The sequence below is a fragment of the Callospermophilus lateralis genome, chromosome 3 (assembly GCF_048772815.1).
Source record: "Callospermophilus lateralis isolate mCalLat2 chromosome 3, mCalLat2.hap1, whole genome shotgun sequence".
NCBI classification, from domain to species: domain Eukaryota; kingdom Metazoa; phylum Chordata; class Mammalia; order Rodentia; family Sciuridae; genus Callospermophilus; species Callospermophilus lateralis.
Genome location: NC_135307.1, coordinates 172347017 through 172358972, shown reverse-complemented (window position 1 = coordinate 172358972; position 11956 = coordinate 172347017). Strand labels below are relative to the sequence as shown.

At 60.1% G+C, this 11956-nt stretch overlaps 1 protein-coding gene across 3 annotated transcripts; it reads left to right on the top strand.

Moving 5' to 3' along the window:
- The first annotated feature begins 746 nt into the window (after positions 1-746).
- Snph (syntaphilin) lies at positions 747-9357 on the top strand. 3 transcript variants are annotated; one of them, XM_076849002.2, is made up of 4 exons: positions 747-949; positions 1579-1686; positions 4982-5131; positions 8190-9357. In XM_076849002.2, exons 1-4 carry the CDS (start codon positions 768-770, stop codon positions 9355-9357), a joined length of 1608 nt encoding a protein of 535 aa, XP_076705117.2. In that variant the 5' UTR covers positions 747-767. The 3 variants fall into 3 exon arrangements, with proteins under 3 accessions (XP_076705117.2, XP_076705116.2, XP_076705118.1); XM_076849001.2 differs by having other exon boundaries at positions 1480-1686; XM_076849003.2 differs by lacking the exon at positions 1579-1686 and having other exon boundaries at positions 900-949.
- The last annotated feature ends 2599 nt before the right edge of the window (positions 9358-11956 follow it).

Genomic DNA, 11956 nt, shown 5'->3' with positions numbered 1-11956 from the left:
AGGACGCTTCCTGCAGGGCCCACCCACCAGGACAGCCGGGAGCAAGCAGAGAGGGGTTCTGCTCCGTCCCCCCCCCTCCTCATCTGCGCTCAGCCTATGCCCTAAGCTCCTGGGCTCTGCCAGGCTCAGCATGCGCGGTGGCACGGGGGGCTGCGGAGGTGCCTGCATGCGGCGGCGTGGGGCTGGGGGCCATGGCGTGTCCCGTGTGGCAGGCAGGCGCTGGGCATGTTCATGGAGATGTGTGTGGTGCACCTTGGAATGACAGGACATGGGGCCTGCTTGTGTCTGTGCGCGTCCGTGTGTCTTTCTACACGTGTGTTGGTACGTTGGTCTGTCTTGTCTCCCCTGTAGACGGGAAGCCCCGAGCATCGCGCCGACTGGGAAGTTGATGGTCATCGAGATCAGGCCAGCCTCACCTGGGGCTCCTGGTCCTGCCCAGGGGTCCTCCAGACTGCAGCCTCTGCCGAGGAGGGGGACGAAGAGCGGGGGAGGCGGGGTCTGAGGGTCAGGGACCCAGCACTGCCTGCCGGACGGGGCCCCACTCCTGCTGCCCCGGTGACCCTGGGCACGACCTTTGCCCTCCCTGGGCACATGCACTCGTCCGGAGACACCGGGTTGGACTGATGATTCACAGCCACCCCTGGGGCTGTGACAATCCGTAGCAGGGACCTGTGCACCAGCCCCTTGAGCTCACTGGGAGAGGCACTTGTGGCCAGAGCTTCGCCCAGTCCTCGGTGTCCTGCCAAAGGGTGGTGACAGGAGAAGCCATGCCGGGCAGCGGCCCCAGTGAGAGGATGACATGGCCTGGCCCGGCCCTCCCCGCGGCCCCCCCAACCCGCCCTCTCTCCTCAGCCCCCGGGACACCGCCTATCCCGCCCCTCACCCGGACCCGCAGCCTAATGGCCATGTCCCTGCCAGGGAGTAGACGGGCCTCTGCTGGATCCCGCAGGTGAGTCTCCCCCTGGCCCAGAACCTCGGCCTCCGGGGGCGGGAGGAGGGCAGGCCTCTGTCCCCACCTGCATTGACCTGCAGTGCTCTTTGAACAAACCACATCCGGGTTTTCCTGTCTTTAAAATGGGCTAATGCTCAGCCCTCCAGGAAGGGCTCAAGGGCTCCAGTGGCCTGGGGATGAAGGTCACCTGGAGGCTCAAGCCTCAGGGCTCCTACCAGGACCTCCGGTCAGCGTCACTCCTGGAGGGGGCCACAATCCCCTCCCGGGCTCCACTGGCCTCCGTTGGTCTTCACCCCAGTCCCTCCTCCAGTCCCTCTTAGATCTCCTACCCTGGGCTTGGGGGACCCTGGGAGTTGAGGACTCACAGAGGGGCCCCACCCTTGGTCCACAGCCCGGCCCACCCGCTCCTTGTCCGGGGACCCCGAGGACCAGCCTCCTGGCTTCCATCTTGATTTGTGCTGTCTGTTTTGTCACCCCTGTCTGTGCTCCCCCTTGTCCCCCCGCTTCTCTCCCTGATGACCCCAAAGTGGGAGTACTTTGGGCCGCAGCGGCCTGGCCGTATTCGCCCAGTGTCCGCAGCTGCCCGCCAGCCAGAATGAGCACCTGCCTCTTCTCCCCGCCTCCAGGCGCACCTCGCCCCCGGTGAGCGTGCGGGACGCCTACGGCACCTCCTCGCTCAGCAGCAGCAGCAACTCGGGCTCCTGCAAGGGCAGCGACAGCAGCCCCACGCCCAGGTAATCAGCCCTCCTGGAGCCCGCAGCAGGGCCATCCCTGACTCCAGGATGTGAAAGCCGCGCGACCTTGAGCAGGTCACTGCCCCCCTCTGAACCTCAGTCCTGTCTTTAAAACGGACATGATAATACTCACCTGCACAAAAGCAATCCAGTGTCCGAAGTAACCTGGGGGTGATGCTTTCAGAACACGCAACCCAGGTAGGCGGCTCCCCAAAGCATAAGTGCTCCTCCCCTTCCTGTCCCACCATCCTTGGTGAACAGCATTTGTCCTCATCACCACAGCATGGCTCTTGTACCACCAGCCATCAGGTCAGCCATCCAGGAAGAAAAAAGATGGAAAAGACCCAAGACCCCTCTGCTGTCTCCCTCCCCCTCCAAGAAGACACTTTCCCTGGGAAACCCTGCTGACACCTCATTGGATAAAAGTGGGCCATGTGACTATCTCTAGCTGCCGGCCAGTTAGTGCAGAGAGTTGGACTTTCCCCCAGCACAGTGCCACCCCAGACAAAACCCAGGTTCTGTTGGGAAGAAGGCAAGACCCATATGGGGACGCCACCAGCATGCTGCCAGCTTGCTCTTCTCAGGGAACACTTTGAGAGTGGCAGAGATGGCGAAGTTTTGGAAAGTGAGACGTGTTATAAAGGTGCTGAGCTGTGGTCTTGGACACCGTGCGTGCTGAGACTGGAAGAGCAGGGTCAGGTGGATAGGCAGGGAGAGGGGGACTCAGGTCCTGAAGACCAGGAAGCAAGAGCAGGAAGGGCCCCTCATTCTGCTGAACTAACCGTGAGTGGTAGGGGAGCGCGGGGACCTGCAGGGAGTTGGGATTGGCCTCTTCCTGTCTCCGAGTCTCCATTTCCTTGTCTGTGAAGTGGAGCTAACAGGCAGAACTTCAGTGAGCTGAGGGCCATACGCCTGCCACTCATCCCACATGCCAACTATTGCTCTTATTAGGACTTTGATCTGAGTCAAAGGTTCTGGGCAAGAAAAGCCCAGGAGATGTCCTGCCTGCAGCTCCCAAGGCCAGAGCCTCTCTGGGGAAGATCCATGTGGCCCTTCCAGCAGAGAGGCTGTCATTGTGTGCAGCGAGGTCCAGAGCTGTGGAAGTAGTAGATCTCAGGATTTTCCACCAAGACACATGTGACAGATGACCTGTGCAGGATCCCCCAGTTTCCTCCTGCAACAGACCTCAGAGCCCTGAGGACATGAGGGGGTGTGTTAGCTTACGTCTGCAAAAGTCTGTAATTGGTAACTTCAATATTTTCTCGTTAGTAACAGATTTTTCTAACACATCTCATAACCGTAGCCCTCAGGGTCCTCTCAGCCCCAGCCTGAGCTGTGGTTCTGTAGAAGCGTCCTTCTGCTCATCACGAGGATTGCTGCCCTTGGGTCAGCCAGGGCTCCTGTTAGAGTCAAGCTTTCAAAGGCCTGGATGGCTGAGAGACACGCATCATTGCATGTTTTCCTTTCCTTTCCTTTTATCTTATTTTTTGCTGGGGAGGGGTACTAGGGATTGAAGCCAAGGGCGTTCAATCACGGAGCCACATCCCCAGCCCTTTTTTAATTTTTAATTTTGAAACAGGGTCTCTGGTCTCACTAAGTTGCTTAGGGCCTTGCTAAATTGCTGAGGCTGGCCTCAAACTTGCAATCCTCCTGCCTCAGCCTCTCAAGTCACTAGGATTACAGGCACATGCCACCACACCCAGCTCTGTTTATATATTCATATATGTATTTTACAAAGATAGTTAAATGTAAAAATACTCATGAAAGAAAATGGAAAAATATTAACACAGTCTCTTCCCTCTAACCTTCTACTTTTACTAGTTTTATCTTGATTCCACCAGTACTACCACCACCCACCACACCCCAGGCATGGAGGGAGAATCTGCGTCCCTCTGGCCAAGTCCCTTACATGGGGAGGACAGGTATAGGGCCACATGGGCCTTAGGACAATCCATGTGGCTTGCTTCTCATTTGGAAAGAGATTTTTTTTTTTTTAGATCAAAGGAAGAAAACACAAGCCCCCAGCCCATGTCACCCCCTGCCCCTTGCCAAGCTATAAAGAGGCCCACATGGGACTGGGCTTGAGTCGAACTCAGGGACCAGGAGGTGACTACATAGATGGCATTTCTCCTCCTTCCCACACTAGTGCCACATTCTCTTCCGTGGTTTACAATCTACAAACATTGGAGAGATTCCACAGGACTTTAAAAATGGCCTCCAACTTTACCACCCACCAGGCCCTGTAAAGCGTCTGCCCCTCTCTGTGTCTGGAAGTCCCCATCCTGGATGGAGCAGGGTGGGACGGCAGCCGGGCCTGAGTCTCTGGTGACGTGGGGACAAGCCTGGGATTTTAAGGCAAGATGCAAGGAGGTTTCTTTAAGAACAGAAGATCCAGCAGCCAGGAAGCCGTGGGTAGAGCCGTCTGGGCCTCAATCTGTTGTGGAGTGGGGGGCTGTGGGGGGGGCCTTCCTCGGGGAAAGCCTTGGTCAGCCCTGGTCCCTGGCACAGCTGCCCTCTGGTTGGAGAGTCCTCCTCCTCTGCGTGGTGAGGCTGTGTGTGCCGCACCCAAGCCACGTCACTGCTGTCTGTGCAGCCTGCTGCCATTCAGGGCCCTGCAGTGACAGCCCATACTCAGAGCCACAGGTGTCCATGCATGTGTCCCCGGAGGGTGGCAGTGTGGCCATCCTTGGACCATGGCCTGGCACAGGTGGTCACTGGGGAGGGCACCAGCAAGGTGGTGGGGGTGTGGGGGCATGCAGGGGCTGGGACTGGGAGTCCTGTACCCAGATCTGCACTCCCAATAAGTGTGGCTTCCATGAGGGTGGGTGAGGGCAGAGTGCCCTCCAGCGTCTCCCTCCCTGTGCCCAGGCTGTGCGGGCTCCAGGCTCCAGAGAGGAGGCTGCCAACACCACCCTTGACCTCCATGACACCTGGAGCCGGCCCTTCCTCCCAGCCTCCGCCCTCAGGGTCCTTGTCTGAGTCGGGGGCTGGGAGCCTGGGCTCTGGCTCACCCTGGGGCTGGCTGGGGGCTGGGGGCAAGAGCCAGCCTCTCTGACGCCCAGGGGCGCTCGGCGAGATGCCAGGTGCCGGGTGCCCCTCCTGGAGACCCCCGTCCTGGGTTCACTCAACAGTCTCTCAAATCCAGAAGGCTCCCCTGCTCCTGGGGCCTGCGCAGGAGGCGTGGTTGGAGGCCCCTGGGGGTCACGGACTGAGGATGGTTAGGTGGGTGTCCCCTGCCTGCCCCCCACAGCACCAGTGCCCCCTCCTCCTCACCCCATGATGGCGTCCCTTGCAGGCGCTCCATGAAGTACACACTGTGCAGCGACAACCATGGCATCAAGCCCCCCACCCCCGAGCAGTACTTGACGCCGCTGCAGCAGAAGGAGGTCTGCATCCGCCACCTGAAGGCCCGGCTGAAGGACACCCAGGACCGGCTCCAGGACCGGTGAGTGGGCGGCTGGGCAGCGGGGTGCAGCCCAGGAGGCCTCTGAGAAGGAGGAGCGGCTTCTTGGCGCCCACCACACCCTCCTTCCCCCCAAGCCTCGTCTGGGTCCCTTAGTAGCACCTGCCACCAGCTCCTCTGGATGGCCCCAGGAAGCTGCTCTAGCCCAGGTGGGGGCTGCCCCCGTGAGGAGCTGGCCTGTCGGCCTTGCTCCTGTGGCAGTCTGTCCCCGACTGGGCCCAATTGGCCACTTCTCCCTGTCTGCTGGGGAGCTGGAAGGCAGGGTTTCTCCTGGCTTAACCCTCCTCTGGCAGCTCAGGGTGAGTCTGAGGCTGGCTTTGAACTTGCGATCCTCCTGCCTCAGCCTCCTAAGTCTCTGGGATTTCAGGAGTGTGCCACCACACATGGCTTCTTTTCTTATATAGCATCTTATCCTGTGTAACTGTCACCATGCAACTCACCTATCCAAAGTACACTGCTGGGTGCCTTCTAGTGTGGCCACAGGATTGTGCAACCGTCACTATCATCTAACTCCATCAGCATTTTTATCACCCCAGAGGGAATTCCTATTCCCATTAGTAACCACCACTTTTCTCCAGCTACCCGTCCCTGGCAACCACTGGTCTCTCTGTGAAGTCTGTCTATTTGCATGCGTGGACACACCTTTCTTTCTTTTAACATGTTTAGTTGTCCACGGACACCGTACCTTTATTTATTTATTTGTGTGGTGCTGAGGATTGAGGCCAGTGCCTCCCACAGGCTGAGCCCCAGCCCCAGCCTGACACATTTTTCTTGCTCTGCCAAGCAGCCAATCGGTTGGGGTGTGTTGCGGTTTCCAAGCGCAGGTTTGGGGTGTGCTGGGGGCCTTGCTGTCCTGGAGCTGGGCTTTCTATTTTTGTTTCTCATCCTCTTCCTAATGATCTCCAGGCTCTGCCTGACCTTTTCTCACTAATATTCTCAGGGAGCAGATGGCCCATCTCCCAGCTGCTTTTCTAGGCCAGCTCCTCCGCGGCTCGAGAGCAGACCACCCGCCCTGCGTGGCCTGGGCATGCGCACGCCGAAGCCCTGTCACTCGGCCCTGTGGCCTCTGTGGCAAGTCCTTCCTTGCTGGGCTGCTAAACTCCTGGCCCTCTCTGGGGCCCACCTCAGCTCCTCAAAGATGCCCCGTGCTTGGTCACTCTGTGCTCTGTACACGCGTCCCCACACTCCAGGTGTCTTCCCCATGTGGCTTCTTTGGCGACCTCCTCTTTCAGGACCCAGTTCAAACATAATGCCCTGTCGTCCATGAAGGGCTGGGGAGCCACTGCCCCCTGGGGTCCAGGAGGCTCCAAGGGACCAGCCAAACTGAGCATGCCCAGTTCCTTCTTCCCAGCCCAAGGGGGGGGGGGAGGGTGAGTGAGCAGTGAGCGAGAGGCCAAGAGTGAGCCACACCCGAGGCAGGGGGAATGAAGGCCACGTATCCCTCGTATCCCTCGTGCTGTGAAGTGACATCTGTCACTTCCACTTGATTATTTATTTTTGGTACCAAGGATTAAACCCAGGCTAAGCCACATCCCCAGCCTTCATTTTTTTTTTTTTTTTTTAATTTTGAGACAGGGTCTTGCTAAATTGCTGAGATTGTTCGAGGCTGGCCTTGAACTTTGGATCCTCCTGCCTCTGTCTCCCTTGTTGCTGGGATCACAGGCCTGTGCCACCACACCGGGCTTGTCATTGCTGCTCTAAGTGACTCAGGTTCGCTGCTGCCGGGTCGTGTCCTGTTGGATGGTCGGCTGCCTTCCAAAGGAGACCGCAGCTGCTGGCCACGTGGCCACTGCAGTCCACGAGGCCTGGTCCCTTCGGCATGCTGTGGAATGAGATCCTGAGCCTAGTCCTGAAATGGAATTTCCATTCTGACTTTGAAAAGCACGTGGTTCCTGATCTGGGACCGTCACTCTGCTGAGCTCAGGAACCCCACAGCGATTGCCGCAGCACCAGTGGATTTCAGGGCTCCAGCTGAGTGGGTGCTTGTGGCCTGGAGGGCGAGGCTGCCCAGGGTGGGGGCCAGTCCGTGGAAGGCTATCCTTCCTTCTCACTGCCTCGAGCCGGCCTCTGCTCAGGCTGACCCCGATCTCACCTCCAGCCACAAGGCCTTTCTCTAATGTCCCTATCTGCACCCTCCAGGTTCATCTCTAACTCAGGCCTTTGAAAGGCCTGTGCTCTTCTGCACCAGCACCCTCCAGTGGTCCTGCTGGCCTGCGCCTGCCCCTGCTCTCAGGAGCAGCCCTGTCTTTCCCCAGCCGTCTTTTCAGCGTCTCCTCCTTAGAGTAGATACAGAGAAGAAACTTCTAGCATGGCTGAAAGCGAGAGTCACTCCTGCCACTTCTCACCCTCCGCTTGGGGGATGGCAGAAATGCAGCTCCCCCTGCCGACATCGAAGGTGGTCACTTCTCTCAGGCCACTGTCCTCTCCCTGGGGGTCTCTGGCCAAACGTCCCTTTACTTAAAATGTTCACCACCTGCTTTAGTAGGAGGCTGCATCCCTTTCTACAGAGCAGAGCTTTTCTACCTAGTTTCTGTTGTTTTACATTAAAGTTTTATTAGGTTTTTTAGCCGAGCATGGTGGTACCCGCCTATAATCCCAGCAGCTGAGGAGGCTGAGGCAGGAGGATCCCAAGTTCAAAGCCAGCCTCAGCAAAAGTGAGCACTAAGCAACTCATTGAGACCCTGGCTCTAAATAAAATACAAAATAGGGCTGGGGATGGGGCTCAGTGGTCAGTGCTCCTGAGTTCAATCCCTGGTATCTCCCCCCAAAAAATCTTCTGCAGCTCAGCGTCTGGGGCATGGGATGTGGACATTTCTTCTCTCTCCCAGGAGGAGGCCCCTCCTGCCTTCAGCCCTGTCCTCCTGCTCCTGGTGGGGTAGAAGGGAACCAGGCAGGGGGCCCTTCCTTTTATTCCTAGCTCTCAGCCTCTGCAGCACAGAGCCCTCTGTCCTTGGTGACCCTGCCCCGTCCTTGCCTCTCCCTGGTGGTGGTGACAGGCCAGGCAGGCAGGCATCGAGCAATGCCTCTAATCTGCTCACAGCGACACAGAGATCGATGACCTGAAGACGCAGCTGTCGCGCATGCAGGAGGACTGGATCGAGGAGGAGTGCCATCGTGTGGAGGCCCAGCTGGCCCTGAAGGAGGCCCGCAAGGAGATCAAACAGCTCAAGCAGGTCATCGACACGGTCAAGAACAACCTGATCGACAAGGACAAGGGGCTGCAGAAGTACTTTGTGGACATCAACATCCAGAACAAGAAGCTGGAGACGCTGCTGCACAGCATGGAGGTGGCCCAGAACGGCATGGCCAAGGAGGACGGCACCGGGGAGTCTGCCGGCGGGTCCCCTGCCCGCTCCCTCACCCGCAGCTCCACCTACACCAAGCTCAGTGACCCTGCTGTCTGTGGCGACCGCCAGCCTGGTGACCCCCCCAGCGCCTCTGCCGAGGATGGACCTGACAGTGGCTTTGTGGCCGCTGATGACACGCTGAGCCGGACGGATGCCCTGGAGGCCAGCAGCCTGCTCTCATCGGGGGTGGACTGCGGCCCCGAGGAGGTCTCACTGCACAGCTTCAACCTGGGGCCCCGCTTCCCCGCCAGCAACACCTACGAGAAGCTTCTGTGTGGCATGGAGGCCGGCGTGCAGGTCAGCTGCCTGCAGGAGCGTGCCATCCAGACGGACTTCGCGCAGTACCAGCCCGACCTGGACGCCATCCTGGAGAAAGTGACCCAGGCCCAGGTCTGTGGGACAGTTCCCGAGGACAGGCACCGGGAGCCAGATCCCCACCCCCCAGGGCCCAGAGACCCCGATTCAGCAGTGGTGGTGACCGTGGGTGACGAGCTCGAGGCCCCGGAGCCCATTACCCATGGGCCCACCCCGCACGGGCCTGGAGCCAACCCCAGCCCCGGCCTGTCAGTGAGCGTGGTGTGCCCCGTGGAGGAGGAGGAGGAGGCCGCCCCGGCCGAGAAGGAGCCCAAGAGCTACTGGAGCCGCCACTACATCGTGGATCTGCTGGCCGTGGTGGTGCCGGCCGTGCCCACTGTGGCCTGGCTCTGCCGCTCCCAGCGGCGCCAGGGCCAGCCCATCTACAACATCAGCTCCCTGCTGCGGGGCTGCTGCACGGTGGCCTTGCACTCCATCCGCAGAATCAGCTGCCGCTCGCTGAGCCAGCCGGGGCCCAGCTCGGCCAGCGGGGGCTCCCAGCTCTGAGGAGGCCTGTCCCCGCAGCACCCGGCCACCTGACCACTGATTGTAGGGATGCCCTCCTCCCCTCACCTGTCCCCATGGGTATCATCTTATTTATTTAGTTTTGGGTTTGGAACCATTTTTTCCCCCAACATTACCAGGGTCCAGAGAAGGGCTTGGGGGAGACACCCCAAGACTTCCCGAGAGAGAAAGGTAAGAGAGGCCAAAGACCAGGAGTGAGGGGCGCACTGAGTGGACAAACTGCAGAGAGAAGCTGGTGAGGGCCCCCTGTGTCCACCTGGCTCTTGAGACAGGGTGGGCCCTGCTTCGGAAGTCTCTGGATCTCTCTGGGGAGGCTTCCCCCCTGCACCATCCTGTCCAGTGGCCTGTCCACTCCATGTCCTCTCTCCCAAGTCACCCCTTGCCCTGTGCCCAGGTTTTTGGGCCAATATTATCCCCTCAGATGGAGGCAGCCGTGGCCCAAAGTGCAGTCAGCTGACCCACGGACTCGGGGCAGGGTCTGGATCCCAGGCCTGGGCTGGAGCTCCAGCGCCCCCAGCCTGCCCGCCCCTTGGGATTCAGCAGCATAGTTGAGGCTGTGAGCCCGGAACAGATGGGCTGGGGCTGCCGGGGGCAGAAGGCAGGGTGGGCTCTGTGTCTGTCTGTCCTCCCAGGCCCTCCCCACCATCCACTTTCCTCTTGGTGTTTCTGGGTGTGTCCGATCGTCCCTTTGTGAGAGAGCTAAGCCCCATCCGCTCGGTGCTGCTGGGTGGGACCCTGACCCGAGACAAGGTCCCATCGCGAGTGTCCACCAGCAGGAAAGGCGTCAGGGGCAGGGCGGTCCAGGGAGCCCTCCACCTTCTGAGATGAGGCCATCTCATCTGCTGTCTGCGAGGCCTGGCCGGACTCAGGAATCCTCGGCCAGTTTGAAAAGCCGGAGGCCCCCATGGCCCCTGGAGCTTGCCCGAGTTTCTCTGGGGGCCTCGGGCCCAACTTCTCCCTTGCACTACGTTCACTTTGGGGATTGGTTCTCCCTCATCCCAGGACCTCCAGAGAGGTGGCTGCTTTCTTTCCGGGATGAGTGTCCTTGTGTCTTCAACCTATCTGCCTCGGAGGAGGGTGCAGATTCTGGCAGATCTCAAAACGGGGTCCAGAAGCCATGGGGTTCGTCCAGGCCACAGCAGGGACATGTTTCTCGGGCAGGGGCATGGCAGAGCGGGTTGGAACTCTGCAGCCACCTTCCCCCTGCCCAAGCCCAAGCCTAGTCAGCCTGGGAAGCTCACTGTCCCCAACCCTTGCCTGGAACTCCGTGGGAGACCCCAGAAAGCCGGTGATGTTAATTGCCATGACTAGTTTACAAAGTCACATCCCTCTGGTCATCGGACCCACCTGCCAGACGTCAGGTCCCACATGGGGAGTTGGCGGGACCCTAGGTCTCACTCGGCCCTCTGGCCTAGGGCCACTCGGGCTCCCTGCCAAGGTGGCTTGTCCTCACCCCACTGCCTGACTCACGGGCTCTGCCCTTCCGCTCTGTGCCCTCCCCGCGAGGGGGCACCTGCATGCCCTGGGAATGGGCAGCAGCCCAGCCATCGGGGCAGGAGCCCCCCCACGCGCTTTGTGCCTCCAAAGACCCCCACCTCGTTTGGGGCCTCAGGCCAGCCCTCCTTCGAGCAGCTCCCCCCCGCCCCCAGCTGAATCAAGCCCGAATGCCTGGGGCCTGCTGGGGCCACCCCACAGGACACTGGGCTCGTGCCATGGAGGAGGCAGGGGACAAAAGCAATCCAAAGCCAAGCCAGGACTGGCCACGGACCCAGCCTCCCGAGCCGTGTCCTCACGGAGCTGCATAGCGTCTCCCTAGACACAGTCAAAGCTTTGCAGACAAAATAAATGTACGAACTCATCTGACGCCATAGAATCTACGTGTTTTCCACTGGAACTCAGTCGAGCTCTGCGCCCCCCTGCCCCTGTCCGTGTCTCGCTGTCTGTGGCCTTCCTAGTGTGTCTGTGTGTTGGTGGACGTGGGCAGGGCGCCTGGGGCTCTAGTCCACTCTGCCCTGCTGCTCGAGAAGCCGCTTGGAAAGCGCTGGGCAGTGGGTGGGCCTGAGGCCCGTGGAGGAGGGGAACGGGGCTGGCAGTCACCTCGACTGCTGCTCTGGGCCAGACCTGCGTGGGTCCTGGGGTCCAGCCCATCGTGTTGGGTCCCCTCTATGGGTCTGCTGGAGCCTTTCTCAGGCTTCTCTTCTTGCCAGTGGAGAATGCAGCTCACTGCCCAGCCCTGGGACAGACCTGGGCCCGCACGGCTGGTGCCCCGGTCCAGCTCCTGGGCCTGTGTGACTCAGTATCCTGCATCTATGCAAAGGGGCAGTGCTGCCCGAATAGTTCCCAGAGGTGGCCGAGAGCAGCCTGCTGGCTCCAACTCCCGGCCCTGACTAGCAGGGCCCCGGACAAGGGCCTGGGAAGGCAAGGCTGGGGCCGGGGGCTGGGCCTCCCCAGAGCACTGATCCTCCAAAGCTCCCCTTTCCCTTCTGCTTGACCCTCCTCCTGTCGGGGTGTGGCCCTTCCCACCTGCACTTGGCTTCTGGAGTAGAAGTCATCGGGACCCCCCCTCCCAGCCTCGGGTCCT